At 37.4% G+C, this 23036-nt stretch overlaps 2 protein-coding genes across 3 annotated transcripts in view; both read right to left on the reverse strand.

Moving 5' to 3' along the window:
- LOC104901307 (GDSL esterase/lipase At4g18970) overlaps positions 1-6318 on the reverse strand; it is a 55227-nt gene extending 48909 nt beyond the window's left edge. Inside the window, exon 1 of one of the 2 annotated variants that reach the window (XM_057391011.1) lies at positions 6083-6318. The gene's annotated coding sequence lies outside the window, so the exon portion shown is untranslated. Of the gene's footprint in view, positions 1-6078 lie in introns of both variants that reach the window. The other variant, XM_048634336.2, reaches the window with a different exon arrangement.
- A 15102-nt stretch (positions 6319-21420) lies between these two features.
- The window catches only part of LOC104901306 (GDSL esterase/lipase At1g29670), a 50847-nt gene continuing 49231 nt past the window's right edge, over positions 21421-23036 (reverse strand). The window contains exon 5 of the mRNA XM_010688861.3: positions 21421-22185. Coding sequence (XP_010687163.1) covers positions 21938-22185 — 248 coding nt within the window. The 3' untranslated portion in view covers positions 21421-21937. The remainder of the gene's footprint in view (positions 22186-23036) is intronic.

Genomic DNA, 23036 nt, shown 5'->3' on the forward strand with positions numbered 1-23036 from the left:
AGAAGCTTAGCATTACCCATTTAATGTTTGCTGATGATTTGTTACTCTTTGCTAGAGCTGATATGAGCTCAGTTGATCTAATGTTTCAAGCTTTTAAGGAGTTCTCTGCTGCTTCAGGTCTAGCAGCAAATCTAGACAAAAGTAATGTATATTTTGCTGGGATTAATGATGATGAAAAAGACAGGCTTCAGCAAATCCTTCATATCCCTGTAGGTAACTTCCCATTTAAGTATCTAGGGGTACCTTTGCAAGTCAGGAAATTGTTTTACTCTGAATGTAAACCCCTCATTGCCAAGGTGGTGGCTAGAATCCAATTATGGACTGCAAAGAAGCTGTCTTATGCTGGCAGAAGTCAATTGATTAGTTCAGTGCTGCAGGGTATTCAACTCTACTGGAGTCAGATTTTTCTTCTCCCAAAGAAAGTATTAAGGGAGATTCAATCTATCCTTAGAAGTTTCTTGTGGTCTGGAACTAATGACTCTAGGAAGGCTTTAGTTGCTTGGGATGACCTATGTTATAAAAAGACAAGTGGTGGTCTCAATTTCAAGGAGAGTATCACTTGGAATACAACAGCTATTGGGAAGTTTTTTTGGGCCTTGGCTCAAAAACAAGATAGGTTGTGGATTAAATGGTTACATGCTTATTACATAAAAAGGAGAGATGTCTGGAGTATGGAGATTCCTAAGAGGCTATCATGGGATTTGAAAAAAATTCTAGAGGCTAGAAATCACCTGGAAAATCCAATGCAATGTTTGCAGTTTGAACATGATGGTAAATTCTCAATTAAAAAGTTCTATTGGTTTTTAAGAGGAGAAAAACCTCAGGTTCCTTGGAAGAGAGTTATATGCAACAGTAAAGCTAGTCCACGAGCTCTATTCATCACCTGGCTTCTGTTACTGGGCAGATTAATCACTAAAGATAGAATGATTTAGTGGGGGTTAACAGTTGATGCTACTTGTGTCCTATGTAATGCTGCTGTTGAAACACAATCTCATCTATTTTTCCAGTGTAGCTACAACAAGACTATATGGCAATCCTGTATGAAGATGCTTCATTACTCCACAAGTAATTGCTACCTTCCAGAAATCATTGAAAAGGCAAGCAACTGCAGTAGAGGCAGCAGAAGGAAACAGCAGCTATACAATATGTTTTTTGTGGAGAGTGTGTACCACATATGGCTTCAAAGAAACAAGAAATTTTTTGATAATCAGCTACTGACTACAAGTCAAGTTTTTAGAGTAATCTTGTTTCATATAGCTTGTAGAGCTGATCCTCAGATCAATGAGTTATTGCTGTTGAATCAGGGCTCAGACTAGGAGCTCAAATGTTTGTTTAGTTTACTTCTTGGTGTTAGTTTGATGTCAGGGTGTAAAGAATGTTGGCTTCCAAACCCTCCCTAGGAGGTGGGGGGAGTTAGTATTCTGTTGTTGATCCTTAATTAGGATCCTTTGCTGTACCTTTTTTTTTGGTTATCAATAAAAACTTTGAATTGCCAAAAAAAAAAAATAATAAAGGCTTTGTATTGTGTAATTTGGTTAACTAAAAATTAATCAATCTAATTATTTTACAATAAGTAGAGCTCGGTTGAGTTGTAAGATCATCGACTCTTTGTATGTCCAAGAATAGTCTAAAGGCTTTTATTTTTCTTTGTCTTAAATTAGTTTGAATACTTTTATTTTTGGCACGTTATCACTATTACTATATCTTCTCCATTTTTAATAATTGCAACATTTTGACTTTCACGCTACTAATATACAACTTTGACCATCATTATGTCTAAATATATATATGTGAAAATTTTAAAAGTTGAAATATAGTAAAAATATATCGAGATAAATTCAAAATATTACATGTTAAAGTTTGTATTATACTCCCTCCATCTGTAAATAGATCTCCCATTTTTCATTTAAGTTTGTCCCAAATATATTTTTCATTTCCTTATTTGGTATGAGTCCACTAATTAAAATAGATTTAGATTTCACTTTTTATTATATTACTCACTTCTCCGTAAACAAGATGACTTTGTGAAGTGTCACACATTCTCTCTACTCAATAAACAATTAATGAATAGTGTACAAATTTCAATTTTTAATTCTGATTTATTACAAGTAAGGTCTCACTTATGATTTCTCCTTAATACTTGTGCCCAAAAAAATGATAACTCTATTTAGGAATGAGTATTTTACAAATTTCCGACCAAAGTAAGTGCCTGAATAGTGCAAAATTCGAAATATTACAACTATTAAAAATAAAAGCAAGTAAAAATTTTTTATATACCCTCTATCAACATATAAAGTACTCAACTCCATCTATTTTTCAATAAAATATATATTATTTTATCGCATAACACATCAAACTTGTTAATAAAATATTCCCTTCATCTTTTTTACTTGCTACATTTTTCATAAACGGATGCCTCCTTTTACTTGTACATTTCTTTATTTGTTAATCATGACCCACAAAAGTTATCGGTGTTCCTCTTTATATTTGTCATCTTCCTATTTATTATCACTCTCAAGTCTCAAATAATTGTCGTTTTCCTATAATGTTATGGTTCCCACTACACTCTTTGCCTCTACAAAACACTTATTACCACAACGATGTAGCACTGAAAGTAATTAAAGAGAAAAAGAATAACATTTGACAAACACCCAACTTATGTTCTAAGACTATGTGTCTCAATAAGTGTTCCGATCTTTGATATTTGTTGAAATCGAGAATGAGTGTCTGACAATTTTGGGTTTGGGAATCAAAGTCTATTAGAATGCCTTACCCTTGTCCCACATTCATACAGGGTCTTGTATATTATTGGTTATTAGGCTTGATTGACATGTGCGAAGTTCAAATTTGACAAATTATTTTTTTATCAGCTTAAAAAAGATTTGGATGCCAACTTTAACTTTGGTGCCTAAAAAACACCATCCAAGTAAGGTGTTCGTTCAATGGTGGTATGTGCAACCGTGCAACTGGTGAAGATAGATGGAGGAAAAGAGAAACTTAGAGCAACTCTAATGGTGATCTACAAGATCTTGTAGCTTGATTGGTCACATCAGCTTTTCAAGAAATATTTAATTTCTACTTACATAGACTTCCAATGTAAGATACAACATCTTGTTACTTGTATGGATATCACATGTCAATCAATGCTGTATACTTTAATTTATTATTCAATATACACATTTATATAGCTCTATACGTTACGCCACAACATTATATTTTAAAATTTTGGGCATATTAATCTCTTCAACATATGATTAGTTGTTTTTGAATTATTGATATTATTGGTGATCATTTTACTGTTTATGGTGCTGGAGGAACTTTATAGATACTCATAATATTGGCTAAAGGAATTTTTAGAATTTGCCATTTTAAAGTTCATAAAATTTAGAGAGTTGAGAAAAGGAAAACGAAGTGGTAAAATTTCGATTTGGTTCGGAAATAATCTTCATCAAATGCAAAATATCTATTTTAAAAGACCCATGACCCGAAAAACAAATCTTGTATCTTTGCTTGTTGATGGACAGCCACGTACCAATAATATAAGGAAGTGATGAGCATTGCATTGTCCTTTACCAAATTTACAGTCACATGCATTTTTAAAGCCAAACAACTAGTTTGGGTAGGCAGGTTCTGCTCTTTAGTAGGTACCTTGAATTGTGGTCCAATGATTAAGCCACTTGCTTACTACTCTCAAATATTACAAAGTAGTTCCAAAATTACAACGGTTAGAGTTGCTCTTAGAGCATCTACAATGGGTTGGTTTTAGGTTAATTTAGCAAATAGTAAACGTGAGCCTTGTGAAACGCGGTGTTTGTTGTTAGTGGCCCTGACCCACGTCAGAGGCCCACTAAGCAGCAAGTTGGAGCGCTCCACGTGGTTTCTTGCTGTAGTAGTGCAACACTCTTCCTTTCCTCCCTATGGTTATATTTATAATGTTAAAAATTTTGTAACGTTAATAATTACCAAATCGATCCTAGTGTGCTACAAAATCCGGAATTCCAAAGAATGTTCATGTATTTGTATGTTTTAAATTATATATCTTTATGTATCAATCCACATGTATTTGTATGTTTTAAATTACCTATCTTATGTAATGTGTTTTTTTTTTAATTTTATAATATCAAGTTAACGTAATTTAATTTATTGTAATTAATTTAACGTAATCTAATTAGCTTTTATTAATTTAAATCATCTATTTCATATAAAAATAAATATTGAAGAAGAGAGAGAATATTGTGGGTTTGATAAAAGTAGGAAAGAGAAATAGAAAAAACCAAGTAAGAACAACCAAAACATTGTCAGAAAAAAAGATGAGCTGGTGGGAGTTTTAATGGGATGTGAGGTGTAAGAAGGAGGAAAGGAGAGAGAAAGAAAAAAACTAAAAGACCAACAAGCCATTGGTGATGCTCTTAGAGAGTGAAAATAATGAGATAGTGTGTGTGAAGTTTGCAATGAGGGAATGTGAGGGGCCGAGGGGGTTATGGTATATAGTAAAATACTAGGCCAGACTTAGTCGTTTACTAAAACTCTTGCATTGTAATTCTTATGATATACTCCCTCCGTCCTCTATTATTTACCCGTTTTGACTTTTCACATTTATCGATGCAAAACATTGAGTAACAATATCTCTAATTATGCATTTGTAAAAATTATAAAAATTTGATATTCCCAAACTACATATTGAGACGAATCAAACGTATTCACATGATTATATTTTTCCTCACATATAAAGCATAAATGATGGTCAAATTAACAATGATGAATAGTGTTATAAGTCAAAGTGGGTAAACTAATAAAGGACGGAGGGAGTAAAAACTAACAATAAGGACCATATCGTGCATCAGGATGAAAGTAAAAATAGATCAATATATATGTATAAAAAGTAAAAAAAAGAATGGCAGGATCGCAAGAGTAGTGTAGGCAAATTAGCTCGTACTTTATTGCAACAATGAAATTTTTACACTATTCACTCACCATCATTTACTTCTCTTGTAATTTTTACGTAGTTAAAATATAGTCATTTGTGATCTTGTTAGATTCGTCTCGATTTATATTCTCAAAATATCAAATTTGTATAATTTTTACAAAAAAGTAACTAAAAATATTCATAGCTAAAGTTGTGCATTAGCAAGTGTGAAGTCTCTATTATTGTAATAGAAAAATTACGGAGGTGGTATTATATTGGTTGTTTTAGAAGCTTTCCCATCAAAATCGAGGTAGAAATGGGTTTCAAGGGAAACAAATACTCCCTCCGCTTCTTTAGTAACATATTGACTTTGGACACTATTCATCCAATATATTTTGACCATTAATTGTTATTTATACATAAGAAAAAATATAGTCATGTGGGATATTGTTTGATTTGTCATGATATACACTTTTCAAATATATATTTTTTATATTTTTTATTTTTATATAATTAGAGATTATTGGTGAAAATTGTACTTCGACTAATATAAATACTTCAATGTTGTATCTAAAAAAATGGAGGTAATATCAAATTAGTGATGCATATGGTATTAAATTAAAGTTATCAGGATATTTGCACACATTAACCACTTGTGGTTATGGGCTATGGGTATGAGTACTCCCAACCGTTGATGTCCTTGTGGGTTATGAGGAGAGAGAGTATAAAAGTATTATTAGTTTATTAGGAGAGAAAAAATTTGGCCAAAAAATTGATGTCCAGCTCTTCATGATGGACCAAGAAAAAGAGGAGCAAAAACGAAATTGGAAGAGAGAGAAAATAAGGTGGGGTACGTAGAAGAGTTAGGAAGTAATAAAATAATAAATGATCATAAATCATAGGGCAACCATTAGTTGTGTTCTAACAAAAACAGAGCTTTTATACGCAGAGAGAGCACACATCCCAGCAGGGTTAATCATGTGATATGCAAAGTCGGTTGCAGAACAATCACACAAATATTAGCTTTTCGGTGGCATAAGATTAATTGACATTGGCAAATAGTAATATTAGGACTCAGAATTTGTATAGCAAAATTCCCATAGAGCAGTATAAAAAATTAAAGCAAAATTCACGGATTTGAAAACAAAGGAGCTGAGTAAAATTATATGTACCTACTATTAGATAATCTTCCTCCTCCACATAAAACCAGACGACAAATAACAATTGGACGCTTGAGAACAAAGAAACGCGGGACCTCCTCTGATTTTGTTTTGCCAATTACTGTTTGTGAACATATTTTGCACATGGTGAATGGTAAACTGAGACAAGTTGGACTAATTAAGGGAGTTCATCTCATGGATGGGACTTGGGAGGGGATATAAGTTGGGGGGGTGGTGTTAGGAACGAAGCTAGGAACTTTGGAGGAAAGTATATTTTGAAGTACCTATGATAAAGGATTGCAATGTATAAGTAAGGGGGTAAAGCTAGACTCTTACTCATACCTAGAATTGATCATAGGTCGGGTTGGATCGGATTCGGGACAAGCCAAGCCTTTAAAAAATTGACCATTGGTCGGACGAGCAAAAATTTTGTGCCAAAGCTCGATATTTTGGGCCAAAAAAGACGAGCTTTTCGTGCCAAAATTAAATCAAGCCAAAAAATAGACTAAAAAAATCATTTGGCTTGTCCAAATCCCATCCCAAAGATAAAAAAATCGGGTTGGGCTTTTTTAATCAGTTCTACCTATACCCTAATTTTTGGATGTACACTCATACCCTATCCATATCTGAAGAGTAAATTTTTGTTTTGGAACCTTTACCCGTATTCATGGAGTTCGATAGGGTATGGGTAGGATCTATGGTCCATAATGGGAACAATACATTTTTTTTTGCTTTTATTTTCACGTGTATATATAATTATTAAGCACAATATATAATTAGTAGGCAAAATATCATATTACACAGGAATACATTGTTTTTCCATATCCCAAAAGTCTCATGAATCCAAATATTAATATATAAAGAATACTTCCTCCGTTCCATATAAGTGAAACGCTTCTCTCTTTTATGTGAGAGCTTTTTTAGAGGAGTGTTTCACTTATTATGGAACGGAGGAAGTATATTTTAGAGTGAGAGAATGAGATAGTGGTAAGATGAGACTGTGATAGTGCGGCTAGGGTAATAGATTGAGGGTTTTATTTTGAAAGAAAAGGTTTTTTTTTATATATATTATATATATATTAAAAAAATATATATTTATTTTAAATAAAAAAAATATATATTAGTTTGGGTGGTCTATGGGTAAGGTATGTGTAATTGAGAAGTGGATCCTAACCTACGCTTACCCGATAGTATCAAATACTCATACACTACCCCTACATATAGGGTCCAAAAAATTAAGACTTATACCCTTTAAGGGCCTGTTCTTCCACCTTATTTTCAGTTTAGTTGGGTTCAGTTCAATTTATTTCAGTTCAGTTCAGTTCAATTCAGTTCAGTTCAGTTTAATTCAATTTAGTTCAGTTCAATTCAGTTCGATTTAGTTCAGTACAGTTGTTTTATGTCGAGGAGAACAAGCCCTAATTAGGGTAAAGTCTGGGTAGATCCGGTGTGAACCCTTGACCCATTGCCATTTATACCTGCGATGCACGGTTATTTTTATATATATGTGGTTGAATTATATGCATTTCATTAGCTTTAGAGTAATAAAAAGATAGATTAGGTATTTACTGAGAGATATTTGATAATAATTATATCGACTATAATAATATAACTATATTCCTAATCAATAATTATTGTTTTAATGCAAATCTGAAGCTCTATTCACTAATAATTAAATTTGTATTTTTTGTAGTATGTAGCAAAAGTTATAATACTCAATTGCAATATTGATTTTTAGATAATTTTGGTGCAAATCAAACTCCAATTTTTTACAATTCTAAAAATTCTAGTCTTACCATAATCATGTAGTACCTCTTATTATATTAAATTCATACTTCTATTATTACTTCTTTATTATAATATGATCTAATGCATAGGTTAAAAATTAAAATGTTAATCTAATTTTTTTAGTGTTATAGTTGTAAGCAAGTTCCAATAATGTAATAAAGTTGTATAAAATTTCAAATTATGTTGCAAAAGTTATACTTAATTTTTATTAGATTGTTTAGTCAAAATCTAAATTTAGCTTTTCACTATGCAAAACTATAGTTATGTATTTTTTTAGAGTTAAGCATACATTTGTCCCTAACATTTCAAGGGGTTTTAAACGTTTTTCCACTAACGGTTAAAAGCATAAATCCACCTCTCAACATTTGCTTTTCCTTACCATGGTTAAATTCTAATGCTTGATATCTAATAAAATATAATTGTACTTATGAGTATTTTTTTTTTCATCTTAAAAGAACCATTTCCATCTATTTCCATTTCATCCCTTAATCAAACACACACAAAAAAAGTTATTTACATACGAGCTGATGTTTTCACTAGTACAAAATCGATAATTTGCGTCGGAAGCAAGGCGCCCATTTGCGTCGGACATGGGTCCAACACTACAGGCCGCGACACAAATTAAAAGAGATGATCTGCGTCGGACTAAGACTCGACGCAGATCGTAAGCCATTTGCGCAAGACTTAAGCGATGTGCGACGCAAATGACCCTTGAGCCAAAGCACCACCATCAGCATTTGCGTCGCACTGTATTCCATGTGCGACGCATATCAACCCTTTTGTATTTAAAAAAATAGAATCTGTGGCGCACAATATTAAATGTGCGAAAATCTCGTATCCAAAAATGAAATACACCAACACGATACGCATAAAAAAAATGCACCCAAGATAATGCTGAAAGGAAATAGACAAAAATTTTACATACATTAACATACACATCTGAATCGAAATAATAAAAGAAGTACATGAATGAAATAAGGAACGCAAATTTGAATCTAAATTAAGGAATAAAAAAAAAAAAATACAAGAACAAAACCATGAATAATAAAATGAAACTGTTTCGGGTAAAAACTTGTATTATGCGGGATATATCGAGATTAAGGTTAATGAGGGCGGGATGCTCGAAGATTACTGAGAGACCTGCACAAGACGAGGGTTAGACTACCCCAGGGGTGGATCCGCAATCGCCCCTCCGACGATCAAGTCAGTTGATGTGTATTTAATTGGGATATATGAAGTAGTTTGTCTAGAAGTTATTACCTTAATAAATGGGGATCTGCTCCATATTTGTAGGTGTTGAAATGTGTAAAAATGTCCCTGCGAGGATGACACATCATTCAAGATCGGTGGGTCCCACTGAGGGCTTGCCATGCTGGCAGAGGACTTTGGAACGTGTGGTGGCCTACTAAGGCTTTAATGGGCCCAAACATTAGCCCAACACGAAATATATATGTGGAAGAGGCCACTTATGATGCCACGTGTTTTACGGAAGTTACCATAATTCCCCCCGTGATTAGGCTCCTGGCCTACCTCGAGGGAGTGAAGGGCCTCGCTCGAGGTTTCCCTGGGGCCAATGAGCCCCAGATAACTCGAAGGGGTAAGGGACCTCGCTCGAGGTTGCCCAAGGGCTAAAGAGCCCCAGGTAACTCGAGGGAATGAAGGACCTGGCTCGAGGTTTCCCAGGGCCAATGAGGCCCAGGTAACTCGAGGGAGTGAAGGACCTCACTTGAGGTTTCCTAGCGGCCAATGGGCCCCAGGTAACTCAAGGGAGTAAAGGACCTCGCTCGAGGTTTCTCAAGGGCCAATAAGCCCTAGGTAACTCGAGGGAGTGAAGGACCTCGCTTGAGGCTTCCTAGGGGCCAATGGGTCCCAGGTAACTCGAGGGAGTGAAGGTCCTCGCTCGAGGTTTCCTAGGGGCCAATAGCCCTAGGTAACTCGAGGGAGTGAAGGACCTCGCTCGTGGTTTCCCTGGGGCCAATGAGCCCCAGGTAACTCGAGGGGGTAAAGGACCTCGCTCGGGGTTTCCCAGGGGCCCAACTCGAGGGAAATGACACCATAGCTCTTGACGGGTGTCGACCTCGGCGTCGGCGATGGCCGAGATATCCTTCACTCGATTTAGGTGAAGTGCCTAAATGTAGGTCTTTGGCATCCGTCCGAGCATAAATTGCCCGGGGGAGTTAGGGCTCCGGCGAGGAGAGGGTTTCATGGTGGAGCAGCTGCACTCTGACACTAGATTCAGCTGGACTTTAGTCAAGTCCGAGGAGTTTGCGGAGACTGGTCCAGGGAGCTGGTGACTTTGGGCCTGTTGAGAGGCCCGATTCCTCGTAAGTTTGAGGGATTCCTGAGCCCGTCGGATGTTAACCGACCTTTTCAGGCAATCTATATAAACAGAGGCAAGTACTTTATTTTGTCTGATTGTACGCTCTTATTGTTTTGAGATCTTGCACCCTTCTTCACACGATCTCGAGAGCCTTGAAGGTTGGTTTCTATACTTCGAGTCGGGGAGTCGAGAGCACTCTTAATTAAGGTACAATCTTATCCTTTTGCTTCTTTGTTTAACTTTCTAATGGACCGTTCTGGATGGAGCCCTCTACTGAAGGATATTGGGGGCACCTCATCTAGCTCGGGGACCCCTCCTCCCTGCTAAAACCTAGAATGGACAAGCTCGTCATCATGTCCGCCACCTCGAATGGAGAAGGCTGGTGGAGCTTCCAGGTCCGTCACCCCTACAAAATCGTTGGAGTCATGCCCTCGAATCAATAATTCTTTCACACCGAGTTTATGTATGTATACCGGGCCGAGCAGTGGGATTTCCCGGGGGTTCCCCTACTCGAGGGCCCAAATTTGTGGCTGAATAGATTTGTACCTCGAATGACAGAGGATGAGGCTAGGGTAGCCATTTTTGCCAGTATGTCACCGTCATCGAGAGGGGTAATCGAAAGCAAGTTCCTCAATACTGGAGGGCGAACCTTTGGCCTTTTCGAGGGGTCCGTTCTTTTCTTTAAATGGTTTTAATTGTTTTTGTATTGTCTTGCAGTCATAGACCGTCAAGAACTTAGCGACGAGATATAGAAACGGCTAACCGCCAATCAGAGGGTCCAGGAACAGCTTAAACTAAAGGTGTCGAAGGGAGACACGCGGGTACCTCGAGCCCCAAAGGTAACTTTCGCTTTTCTTGTTGTTGCGCCATGCTTTTTTATTTCCTCTTAACTCTCCCTTTTACAAAACCCCTCGAATAGGCCAAAAGTTCGCCCTCGTACTACTTCTGCCATCGTCACCCCTTGAGCGACGGATGAGAGGAGGGAGGTGGCTAAGGAGAACACCCCTAGGTCGAAAGGGGACGCCCCTAGACCGAAAGGGAAGTCCATCGAGGTGCCAGAGACTGGGGATATATCTCCTTCTCGAGGGGATGACTATCCTGCTCCGAAAAAGAGGAAGACCTCTGATCCGAAAACCGACACCCGAGATTTCACTGAGAAGACCACCCTCGAGAAGGCCACCTTTTTTGATTCAGTGGTAAAGCATTTCATCTCGAGGCCGGTTCGAGCACTCTCCGAGGAGGAGGAGGAGTCGAGAAGCTTAACTCTTCTTGGATTGACGTAAGTTAGTCATTTTTAACCTGTTTATCTTTTGCTGTGATCTAGTGCTAACTTTTCCTTATCCTTCAGCACTCGATTAGTATGGCGGTGATGAGTCATCGTCATACTGCCGACTTCCACAAGCTTCAAGAGGGGCTGAAAACTTAAACTGACCTGGTCAACGAACGGGGCCTAGAGATCGAGAGGCTTAACAAGAATCTCGAGGCGGAGAAAAAACGCTGGGCCGAAGAGAAGGCTGCCCTAGAGCAAAAGATCCAGGATACAGCGAGCCAACGGGATAGCATTTTGCGTACCCGGGACCTCAGAATCGAGGAATGGAAGAGCTCGAAGGCGGGCCAGGATTTCGCAGCTAATATGGGATTGGAGGCAGCTAAGGTTGCCGCTCGAGAGGCCGTGGATTAACTTCGCGAAGCCTTCAAGAAGGTGCACCCCTTGGCTGATTGGGGGACGGTCGAGGCGGAGTACAATGCGACCGTCGACGCCGAGCTCCAAGTGCGCAATAATTCTAACGCAGAGTTCCAAGTGGACGATGATATTGACATAAGGGACCTTTTGGGAGAGGACGTTCCACGGCTCGAGGGGGTGCCCTCGGCAAAAATTCGAGGCATTGCTTACTGGAGCAAAGCCCGAGGTCATCGGGTGGCCTCGCCCGATCAGGCCCGCAACGAAAAAACTGAAATTTATAAAAATTTCGAACGCCCGATGCCATCGGGCCTAGACGCCCGATTGGGCAGACCTCCGTCAAATTCAACAGCGACAAGATCGACGAAAAGCGAGTACGCCCAATCGGGCCCGCAACCAGATCTGGGAAGACAGAAAAAAAAAACTGACACCCGATCTTATCGGGCAACATCGCCCGATCGGGCCTGTAACCAATCCAGGTTTGGAAAAAAAAAAAGACGCCCGATGCTGTCGGGCAACATTACCCGATCGGGCCTGTAACCAATCCAGGTTTGGAAAAAAAAACAGACACCCGATGCTGTCGGGCAACATTGCCTGATCGGTCTCGTAACTGAACTGGCTAAATTTCATTAAAAAAAGGACGCCCGATTTCGTCGGGCAAGACACGCCCGATCGGGGTCGGGGGTGCGACTGACCAAATTAAAGGGGTTTAATTGACTGACCAAATTAAATCTCACACTCTCTCTCTCTTCCAAACCCTAACCCCCAAATTCTCCCATCTTCTTCTCCAAACTCCCCTTCCCGATAGGATCGGGCGAAGAAGCAGGATAATTGACTTTGTTGCGGGCCTGATCGGGCACTTGACGCCCAGTCGTGATTCGGTGTTTCGTCCGACGTCGGGCACCCTTAGCAAACTGAAGTGAAGATGCCTTTAGAGGCCGTCCAATGTCATCGGGCGCCTTTGGTATTTTTGCCTTGTTCTTGTTGTTTTGGAGTCCGATTACATCAGGCGTATTTGGCCCGATCGGGCGACTGTGCGCATGCGTTTTTTAATGAATACGGTGCCGTTTTTTCAAGACTTTTGCTATGGTTTTTTAGGGCTTGTATAAATAGAAAAATGAGAATTATTAGAAGACATCTTGGTCTTTATTATTAGTTTTCTCTAGCGAGTGATTTAAGAACCTTAATTTAGTGCTTTGTGATTTCAATCCAAGATCAAACTTTTTTCTTATTCGCAAGTTCAATATAATTCGGTAATCTTCTTCATTATTTCTTTGTTATTTCTTCCATTGTTAATTAGATTCTTGTCTTAGTTATTTGCAATGTTTCAAAGTATGAGTTTTTATATGACTTTTGTTATTGTTTTCATGATTATGAGTGAGTAGTTTTATTTCTAGAATTGCGGGGATCTATGTATGCTATGAGGGATTGATAGATTAGTTTGATTGCCTTGTATTTCAATTGTTTCCTATGATTGATTCTTCATGCTAGAATTATAAGTTAGGCATGATTTACATTTCTATTGTTGCAATATTGAATCTGCTTCGATAGGAGAGATACCGTATAGGCTTTCAATTATTAGGCAAAGTGACCCTTTACTATGCGAGAGCGGCTGGGTGATCTTTTAGGGAGGTAATGTTCGAGAGAAATTACATGTGCCCTAGACAGTTTGACTTACTAAGTGATTGTTATTCGTCCCTGATTTCCCGAATTGTATGCATAGTGATCCATGATTCTAGTACTTTATTAATATATGTACACCTTCGTATTTAGTTCTGCTATTTGCTTAGTTTAGTAACACAACTCTATTCACCTGATTTTGTTAGTGTAATATTAGAGTTCAGATATTATAATATAACTTCTCCCTGTGGATTTGATCCTGACTTCCCTAACTACTAGTTAGTGGACCTTAAATATTTTTGATTAGGTGATACGACTTTAGCCTATCAGTCACCAGTACCACTTTCAGAGAATAGTGATGTTCTAGAGAAACAGGAGGTTATCTAGTTTTAAAAAGAAAGTGGTGGCTGCTATGTTGAAGGTTGGAGTGTACTTCATATGTTGGACAAGAAATGAGATTGTCTGGAATCTAATAGGGTGGCTTCCTACTTAGATTGTTAAAAGAGTGAAGAGCTTAGTACTCCTTAGGATTAGTGATGTATTCCCTAAGAAAACTTCTGCTCATGATAGAGATTGGTTTGAAAGTCTTAAGAGTATATAGTATAATACAAGTAAGAAACATGTATTGAGGTATTATTGTTTATATTGCCTTGCTTGGCAGTTTCCCTTCCTTGTTGCAAAGGGGGTCCAACCTAGTTAGTTTGCCTTTCTCTTGGAAGTGGGTTAGGATGTATGGTTTTGGTGTTTTCAATATATCTCTACTTAATTAGCAAAAAAAAAAAAAAAAACAATAAATAAAATAAACTTGTGCTGATTTTTTTTTTTTTTTGTAAGTATGAGGACTTATTTAATCTCTTGCATGAGTATTTTTCCTTTTTAATAACTATCAATCGCAAATTTAGCTTTCATGATCATGTTTAATTGAAATATTAATTATATTTGCTAGATCAGTCTTTACAAACGGATCCAGTCTAGCTACATGTGCTTTTAACTACAATATTACAAGTGCGTATCAAATTGACTTATCGTCATTTCTTTAATGTTAAAAGATTTTAGTTTAGTGATTGTCCCATAAAATTAGGATCCGATTTTTTCTTTTTATTGTTAGATGGCTAAGTGATTCAAATTAATCTATTACATTACCACAACAATCTTAAAATGTGATGTTTTTGGATTATTTTATAATGGTATAAAATTTAATCTCACACATTAAGAAATAAAATAATTTGGGGCATTTCTCGGGACAACAACTAGTTTCGAATCTTAAACTCCAAAGTGTTGCTTCAAAAGAATAAAAGAAGCAAACTCGCAAATTGACAAGATATCACCATATTTATATTGGTAAACTTCCTTTAAGCTTTGTTAGACGGCTTGAGAGAACGAAGTATAGTAATCATACATATGTGCGCTTCGAGAGAGAGGCGCAGGTGCGGTGTAGTATATTTTAGCATTTTATCTTCGCCACTTTGATAATTGTTTCTGCTAACACTCTCTCTCTAAAAGCTCTTCCCCCCAAACCCTAAAATAAACTCGTCACAAACCCCCAAACCCTAGCGGGTTTGACTGTCGCGTGAGCCACTACGAGCTCCTCACGCCGGCAGTCGATCCCCTCCTACTTCCCTTTTAGATTTTTCTTTGTAGTCAAGGTATTGGTATTGCTGGTATTCCCCCATCCCTGCCATCGCTGGTGTTTTCCCCCTTCCCCGTCGTCACTGGTGTTCTCCCACTCCCCGTTGTCGCTGTTACGTAGGTCCACCCTCCCCTCGTGTTGTTGGTTGTTTTCCTCCACCCCTGTCGTGTTGTTAGTTGTTTGCCTCGACCCCCGTCGTCTCTGGTGTTTCCCCCCTCGTAGTCGAATCGTTCCCATCCTCCCACCATTGTTTTGTTGGTCCTATCCCCTTCCTTGCTCTTTTAGGGTTTCACCACTATTCCATGTACCTCGGTTTTCCCCTCCCCCATCCCCATGGTGTATTCCTTGCAGTTTGACAGGTTTTCTCGTCCCCTATTTTCTCCATGTTCTTTGTCGGGCTTCCCCTTCCCTTTCCCTTCCCTGACCTGTATGTGTCGGTCTCCCCTTTCCCATTTCCCCCGGTCTATGGGCTTCCCCTCCCTGTGGTGGTAGGTTTTTCCACTAGGTAGGGTAAATGTTATTATGTTAGTTGGTTACTTAGTATATATGGTTTGTATTAACAACGTATAAATGAGTTCTTTTAGAATTGCTCCAGTTGTTGTTTGTGGTTTCCGTCAATTGGTTAAGGCATGGGGATTCAGAAAAGTAACATATGTGGTGTTTTTGGGTTTTGTGATGACGGATAAAGTGAATCAAGAGGATTAAGCGCATGGACGAGGAGGTGTATTCGAGAGCTCAATTTATTTGCTCTATTTTTAGCTTTGCATTTATCTTTATGGTCCCTGCCTTAAAAAATTCAAATCTACAGGCGGCACCATAATTGTATCTCGGGGTTTTCTGCACGTCCACTCCAGTAAGTTTCTTCTATCTTAAGGATAAACCTGAATTACTGTCGAGAGAAAGTACTGAGTCACACAGGGATGTGACTCTTCATTAGATTACGATCCCAAAGTCCAAAGCAATATCAGATTGTTGGGATTGCTCATGCAGCGAGGTGCAACATTCGCCATTGGTTGTTCGTTGTCCGATTAGTGATCGATACTCGCTTCTCTTCCCGCTTCCATCAACCATCAACATTTTTACTCCACCATCAGAAGCATTGACCAACGATACTCTCCATATCAGTTTTGCTTATTCTAGTTGTTTAGGGACTGTAAGAGCTCGTACAACTCCTTTAGGTTTGTTTGGTTGGTTTAGATTTGATTGTAATTGTAATAGGATGTACTTCCACTTATAATTAATGTACGATTTTTTGATGTCAAAATTTTTTTAAAAAAGATAACCATTAAGGATATCTTTCATGATTGTCATCGCTGATTTCATTGCTCGATTCATGCTTCACTTATATTTCTGATTGAAGCTAATTGAATTCCCTTATGGTTTTTCCCTCTAGCTTCTCAAGTATGAAAGGTTGAAGGCCATTTTAATTGAAGACTCAAAACACATTATTCTCTACAAAACTTGTCTCAAACTCTTATACCTCTAACCTTTTGTAGACAGTGTGTGCTGCTTTATCATATGTATTACATTGACGAGGTAGAAGCCGTGTAATCCTAGAGTTTTAATGACTAAGTGGGTGTGTGCTCGTAACTAGATACCAACTTCCTTTTTGACGGGTGATACCAACTTTACTACCATGCTAATTCATGTTATGATTTTTTTCAAATAAGTTTGCTACATTTCTAAACACATGGTCGTTCTTACAGTTATAACTAAGAAATGTCTTGCCTACTAGTGAGGAATTAACGATTTTGTGACGTGACCTAAAAATCACGAGACTAAATCCTACTAGTTTCTTTTATATAAGGAAACACATGGGGGACACCAAAAAATAATAAAAATAAATCAAGAACAATAAAAAGAGAAGGATAATTATCAACCATATTTACACACAAAAAGTTCCCTAATTTATCTCTAACTTCCAAAAACAAGTTATACTACAAAATCCTCTTCCTCATCATTATATTCTTTTCTTCATCATTTAAAAATAAAATACATAACACTGACAACTAAAATACCCCTTTTGAATCTTTGTAAATAATTTTTTGACGAAAATTATTACTAGATGTAATTAAAGAATATATACAATTGCGTACACGTAGCGTGCATATAAGGCTAATAATACTATAAGTTAACAACTCAATTACATTAGATGAAAAAATTGATCAAGATATCGTAAGTAAAAAAATTATCAACACAGTCAGACATCTTTTACAGTACCTTTGTGTGACTGGCAACTATCCCTCAACTCAAGAAAATAACATATCAACAACTTAGCCGCGCCAGTACGACAGTTCGAAGCACCACCACTACATGCGGCACGCCTACACTGTACTAGTACACTAGTCACTTTTCCTTTCTGATTTGAGTTTTCAGAAAGCAAGTCAGAGACACTAATAGCGGCCACCGGAAGCTGACAACGTTGTCTATTCAACCATAGACTTCCGCTTCATCCTTGATGCTCTGCCCCTAACCACCACACCACTGATCCCCTTTCTCCCTCCTCCCCACCCCCAACCCCACCAACCGAGAATCACCCCACCCCCCCACCCCACTAGAAAACACCCCTTTCCCTTCAACCAACCCCACTAGAAAACACCCTCTCTTAGTGTTTCAATATGTGCCAAGAAGATTTCAAATGCTCAATGTGAGGCATCACTAGTAGAGAAAGGTCGATTTGCATCGGACCTGGTCCGACGGCACAGGTCTCGACGCAGATGACCTATAATTGATCTGCGTCGTATGCAGAAACAACGCTGATCTTTTAGCTATTTGTTTTGTCCATTGTATATACGGTGCAACGCAAATTGCTCTCCCCATCTCCACAAACTACAAAGTACAGCATGGATATAAGGGGAATTTGCATCGCACATAGCACAGGGTGCGACGCAAATCATGTATCTACGTCGCACCTTGTGCTATGTGCGGCCCAAATGATGTTATGTGAAAAAAAAATATAGTACCAAAGCATGAATTCTTTACTACTGCGCCACAACCAAACAGAAACTTCAAAATGCTTTAGTACTGCACCACAACGAAACTGAAACTTCAAAAAAAAAAAAAAAAAAAAAAATTCAAGGTGTGTCAATGAATGTGTAGAGATAGAGGATGGAAAATCAAATAAAACTAATAAACAATACGGTACAAAAATTCGAACACATTTGGAAAAATGAAAACGAAAATGCTTGGAATTTCAGAACATATTTAATAAAACAATTCATAAAAATAAATCTATCAATAACTAATATAATACAAAAATTTTGGAGCTTCCTTCACATCTTGAGCTTCCTTCTGATTCTTATAATTCGAATATATCTGGAAAAATGAAAACGAAAATGCAGCGATGTGCCGACATAGAGAAAAATGAAAAAACAAGGAGGTCTTCAAACAAATCTGGAAAAAATGACAAATTACAAAAATTAAGACAGGCGAAAAAAAAGAAAAAGAAAAAATAAACAAGTTATGAAATTGAAAAGTTATATCTGAGAAGTCGCATAAGAAGTGTGAAGAAATTAAAATGATGAAAGTCCCAGTGACGTTATGAAATTGTCAAATTGAATGTGACGGAGAAAGGAGAAACTAGGGTTGAGTGGGGAGGGGGGGGAGAGAGAGAGAGAGGAGATGAGTGACGGCGGAGAGTTGATCCGAGGAATTAGGGTTGAAATGTGGGCATAATTATTAGGATATTTGAAATAAAAAGCGAAGTGGGCCACGTGGCCTTGGTATCTACGTCGCACGTTGAATAAGGTGCGATGCAAATTGGGCTTTTGCAGCACACCTAAGGCATGTGCGACGCATATAGCTCGCATCTGGTACTTATGTACCCATGTTATCCGTCGCACTCCTCTTTACGTGCAACGCAAATTACGTTATTGCGTCATTTTGCCTTTCATGCGACGCAACTGGGGCGACACAAATCGTCCTTTTTCTACTAGTGCATTGATCGAGAAGACGACACCGAAGAATAGAAGTTGGAATTCTAGGAATGTGTATTATACAACAAGGACCTTGTTCATCAATGCTGTATTTCTTAGTTGACACACTTATTGGGCTCAAGTATTAATTCTACCAAATAAAGTCCTACATGCCATCAGTAGGATTTCTAGGGTCTTCTTATGGGGTGGACAAGCATATAGTCAGAAACCAGGTGCAATAGCTTGGGACAAGTTATGTTCACATAAATCAGCAGGAGGTTTGGGCTTTAGAGATATTATTATTCCTGGAATATAGCTAGCATTGGCAAGTATGTTCGGGTCATAGCAACTAAAAAAGATAGTGTATGGTCGAAGTGGATACATTTAGTATATTTGAGGGGAACAAACTAGAGAAATTACCAGCCTAATTTAGGGGCTAGCTAGTATTGGAGGAAGATTTGCTTCATAAGAGCAATTAAAACAAGTGCTCACACAAGAGGAGCTTTGTTAGATAAGTAAATTAAGTGAATTTTTTTTATGAAAAAGTGGAGGGAGAGCAAATTAGCGTACACAAGGCCAAATCTTCCTAAACACAAATTTATACTATGGTTGGCAATACAACAAAGGCTCCAAACTCTACTAGACTAGCTGCTATTGGCATTAGCTCTAATGCCAATTGTTTGATTTGTGCAACTGAACTTGAGATACATCAACATCTAATTTTTTATATGTTATGTTAGTGCTAATTGTTTAGATATCATTAAAACTTGGCTGGGAATTCAACCAACAACGAAAGACTTACATTATTTGATCAGTTGGGTGCAAAATCGTAGAAAATCAAAATTTCAGAGGAATGTAATTTTAGCAAGGATTGCAGCCCTGGTTTACAACGTATGACAGGCAAGAAACAAAGTGTACTGGGACCAATGTGCTCCTAATATCAACCATGTTTGTAAGCATATGAAATGTATTGTCAAGTATTTGCAGTTATACCTCAAAAAATAGCTAGGAAGGATGGTGTATGGTTCACTAATCATTGTCAATAAGATTGTTCCATGAACTTTATTTGTATTAGATTGTATGAAGGCCTAGTTGGCTTGTTCCTAGCCTTAAGAGTTAAGGTATCCTAACCTAGCTGGTTTGCCTTGCTTTAGGTTAGTTTTGGTTATAATTGATGTTTCATGAATACAAATTACTTGCTAAGCAAAAAAAATATTTACCAGTCACTCATGAGATCCAATCTGGTCAGGTAACCAACCCCAGCGAGATCGAACCAAAATTGTATTGCTCCTGCTTCATCTAGAACAAGCCATATAGCAGCAGGTTAAACAATAATTTCATGAGGAATGTGCGTCATTTTTATATTTAGGAAGATGTTTATGGGATACTTAGTTTTTTAAAGGGGTGATTTTGACACATTTATAGACTACATGATCTATGATAAATTCAGACCCTTATTATTTTATTTTTGCAATAAATTTTTAAAACATTTTCTCTGCATTTACTTTGTTGTTTTCTAGATGTTGTAAACCAAAATTTCACTTTACTTGCCAAACTTCGTGAATATCCTTGATGTGGGTTGGCAAGGCCAAGACAGCTGTCACTAGATCTAGAAGTACAAAATGAATTTGAGAATCTCGAAAGGATTGTAGGAGGGTGGGGGAAGGGGAAGGGGAAGGGAGAGGGAGAAGGCAATTTCCAGTTGGGTGCGCGTGGAAGGAGGCAGAAAGTGGATGGTGGTGGTTTAAAAAAAATTAGGATTAATTAAAATAATTAGTTAAGGGTAGGGATGACAATGGGTCATATTTGAATTCCATCATACTTTTTACTATTTTAAAGGATCCAATCTAGATACTGCGGATCTCACGGATCCGAGTCTAAAACGGGTCCAAATCGATTCCACCATACTTTTTACTATTTTAAAACTTTTCAACATTTTTTTTTTGAATTCAAATAAAAAATAGCAAATTCACCACAAATCATAATTGGCAACTAATTCCAGAAATTCAGAAATTTAAAAATAAATTAAATCTAAAAATTACAATAATTAAAATTAAATGAACAAGACTTCGATAGGGCATTAGGTTGGTGGTGCTGCAGGTGGTGACTGGTGCAACTAAGGGGATTGGTTGTAAACAGGAATCGTGTGCTAGTGCTGGGTATGAGCAAGTGACGAGATGTAATGAAAGTGTGTTGGGCTTGCGAGTGATGTTCGGCAGTGGGATCGCGATTGGTGGGGATGCGTTCAGTGGGGCAGGCTACTGGAATGTGAGTGTGACTGCTCGAGAGGGAGAGAAGGGGAGGGTGTGTGAGAGAAGGAGAGGTGGGAGGGAGTTAGGGTTAAGCAGGCCTAGTAGAGAAAGACAGCAGAAGAGAAGGGCGTAAGAAAAAAGTCCGAAAACATGTGCTCGGCTTTTGGAGAGTTGGAATTAGAGCGCCCCCAGCATGCTAGTATTTTTAAGAACTAGATCCGCGATTTCACGACGGGACCCGGATCCAAAGGGCCTGAAATTTTTAGATCCAGATCCGAGTGCACGGATACGGACCTGGTTCAGGATCCATTATCATCTATTCATCCCTAGTTAGGGGTTAATTATAGGGTCTAAGGGATATTAACATAATTATCCTTAATGACTTCAAAGTTAACTTTCTTTAGTCATTAAGGGTATTCTGTATATTTTTTCAATGGGAGTATACAGTGAATTATCGAACTTGTTAGGAGTATGTGATTATGGATTCAATATATTTGAAATAAAAACAATAACTTAATAAAAAAAAAAATTCTCGTGCATCATACAAGGGTTCAAAAACTAGTATTATTACTAAACTATCTAACTTTTCCAATCTAGTTAATCTAACTAAAATATCTGCTAATAATTTTTTGTAGAAGACTTGGCTCAACATTCGTTAAAACCAATTTAACCGAACCAAGTATTTTTTTTTCCACTATTGTTATATTTAATGAGGGATTCGATGTCCATGGGATTGGCTTCTAAAGGAGTCGAGGCATGGAAAGCTCTTGCACCAAATATTTTTTGCACGGCTTCAGTAGGATGATACCCGTCCCAAAAATAATATCTGTTCCTGTTATTGCAATAGCTTGATGACTCTTTGCACATAAAGTCACCCCTTAATTGGCAGCATGGGCTATTTAGCACAAAAACTCCTACAAGTTGGATAAATATAAATTAACGATCAAATGCTATCTAATAAGGTATATCAAATTTTCAGGCAAAAATAACCATAAAGTCTTTGTTTAATTTGTTTCAAAATTATATTGCTTAAAATTCAAAACTCAATTCATCTTGGGTGAACCGGGTTCACAATAATTTATATGAGAAAAAATTTATCACACGAAAACTGACTATATGAGAAAAAAACACCCAACTATATCATACAAAAACATACTATATTAGAAAATTGACTATATCATACAAAAAATGACTATATACAAGGTGACTATATCACACGAAAACTGACTATATCAAATGAAAACTAACTATACCATATAATTTCCTATGCACAATAAGTTAATGTGAACCCATTTACATTCAAGTTTTTTTTTTTTTATTCAAAATTAGCAATATGTTAGCACACCTATATTTTAAAGTGACAAATTAAATGATATTAAATTGCTTATGAAGTGCTGAATTCTATTAAAGTATAGCTAGACAAGAGAAAATATTTTATGATATGAAGGGTAGCATATGCAGTACTAGTTCTTATGCTTCCTTTGTGCTACTCTATCTGTTTACTAAATATCTTTGTAATTTTCGTGTAATTCCGTTTTTAAAAGATCTTTGGATCTTCTACTTGGTGACCTCTATATTAGGTATTCTCTACGTAGTGCAATTTTTTTTCATTCTCTCAAGCGACCCTCTATTGTTCTTTATAGCTAGATAGAATTTAGGTGTATTTAGGTTGCACTTCTAGTTTATATTAGAGGATTTAGGTACATATTTGCATGATTTAATTCAGTTTTTCTATATTGCTCTCCATTTGCTTGTTTTAATAAAT

Source organism: Beta vulgaris, chromosome 8 (assembly GCF_026745355.1).
Source record: "Beta vulgaris subsp. vulgaris cultivar EL10 chromosome 8, EL10.2, whole genome shotgun sequence".
Lineage (NCBI taxonomy): Eukaryota > Viridiplantae > Streptophyta > Magnoliopsida > Caryophyllales > Amaranthaceae > Beta > Beta vulgaris.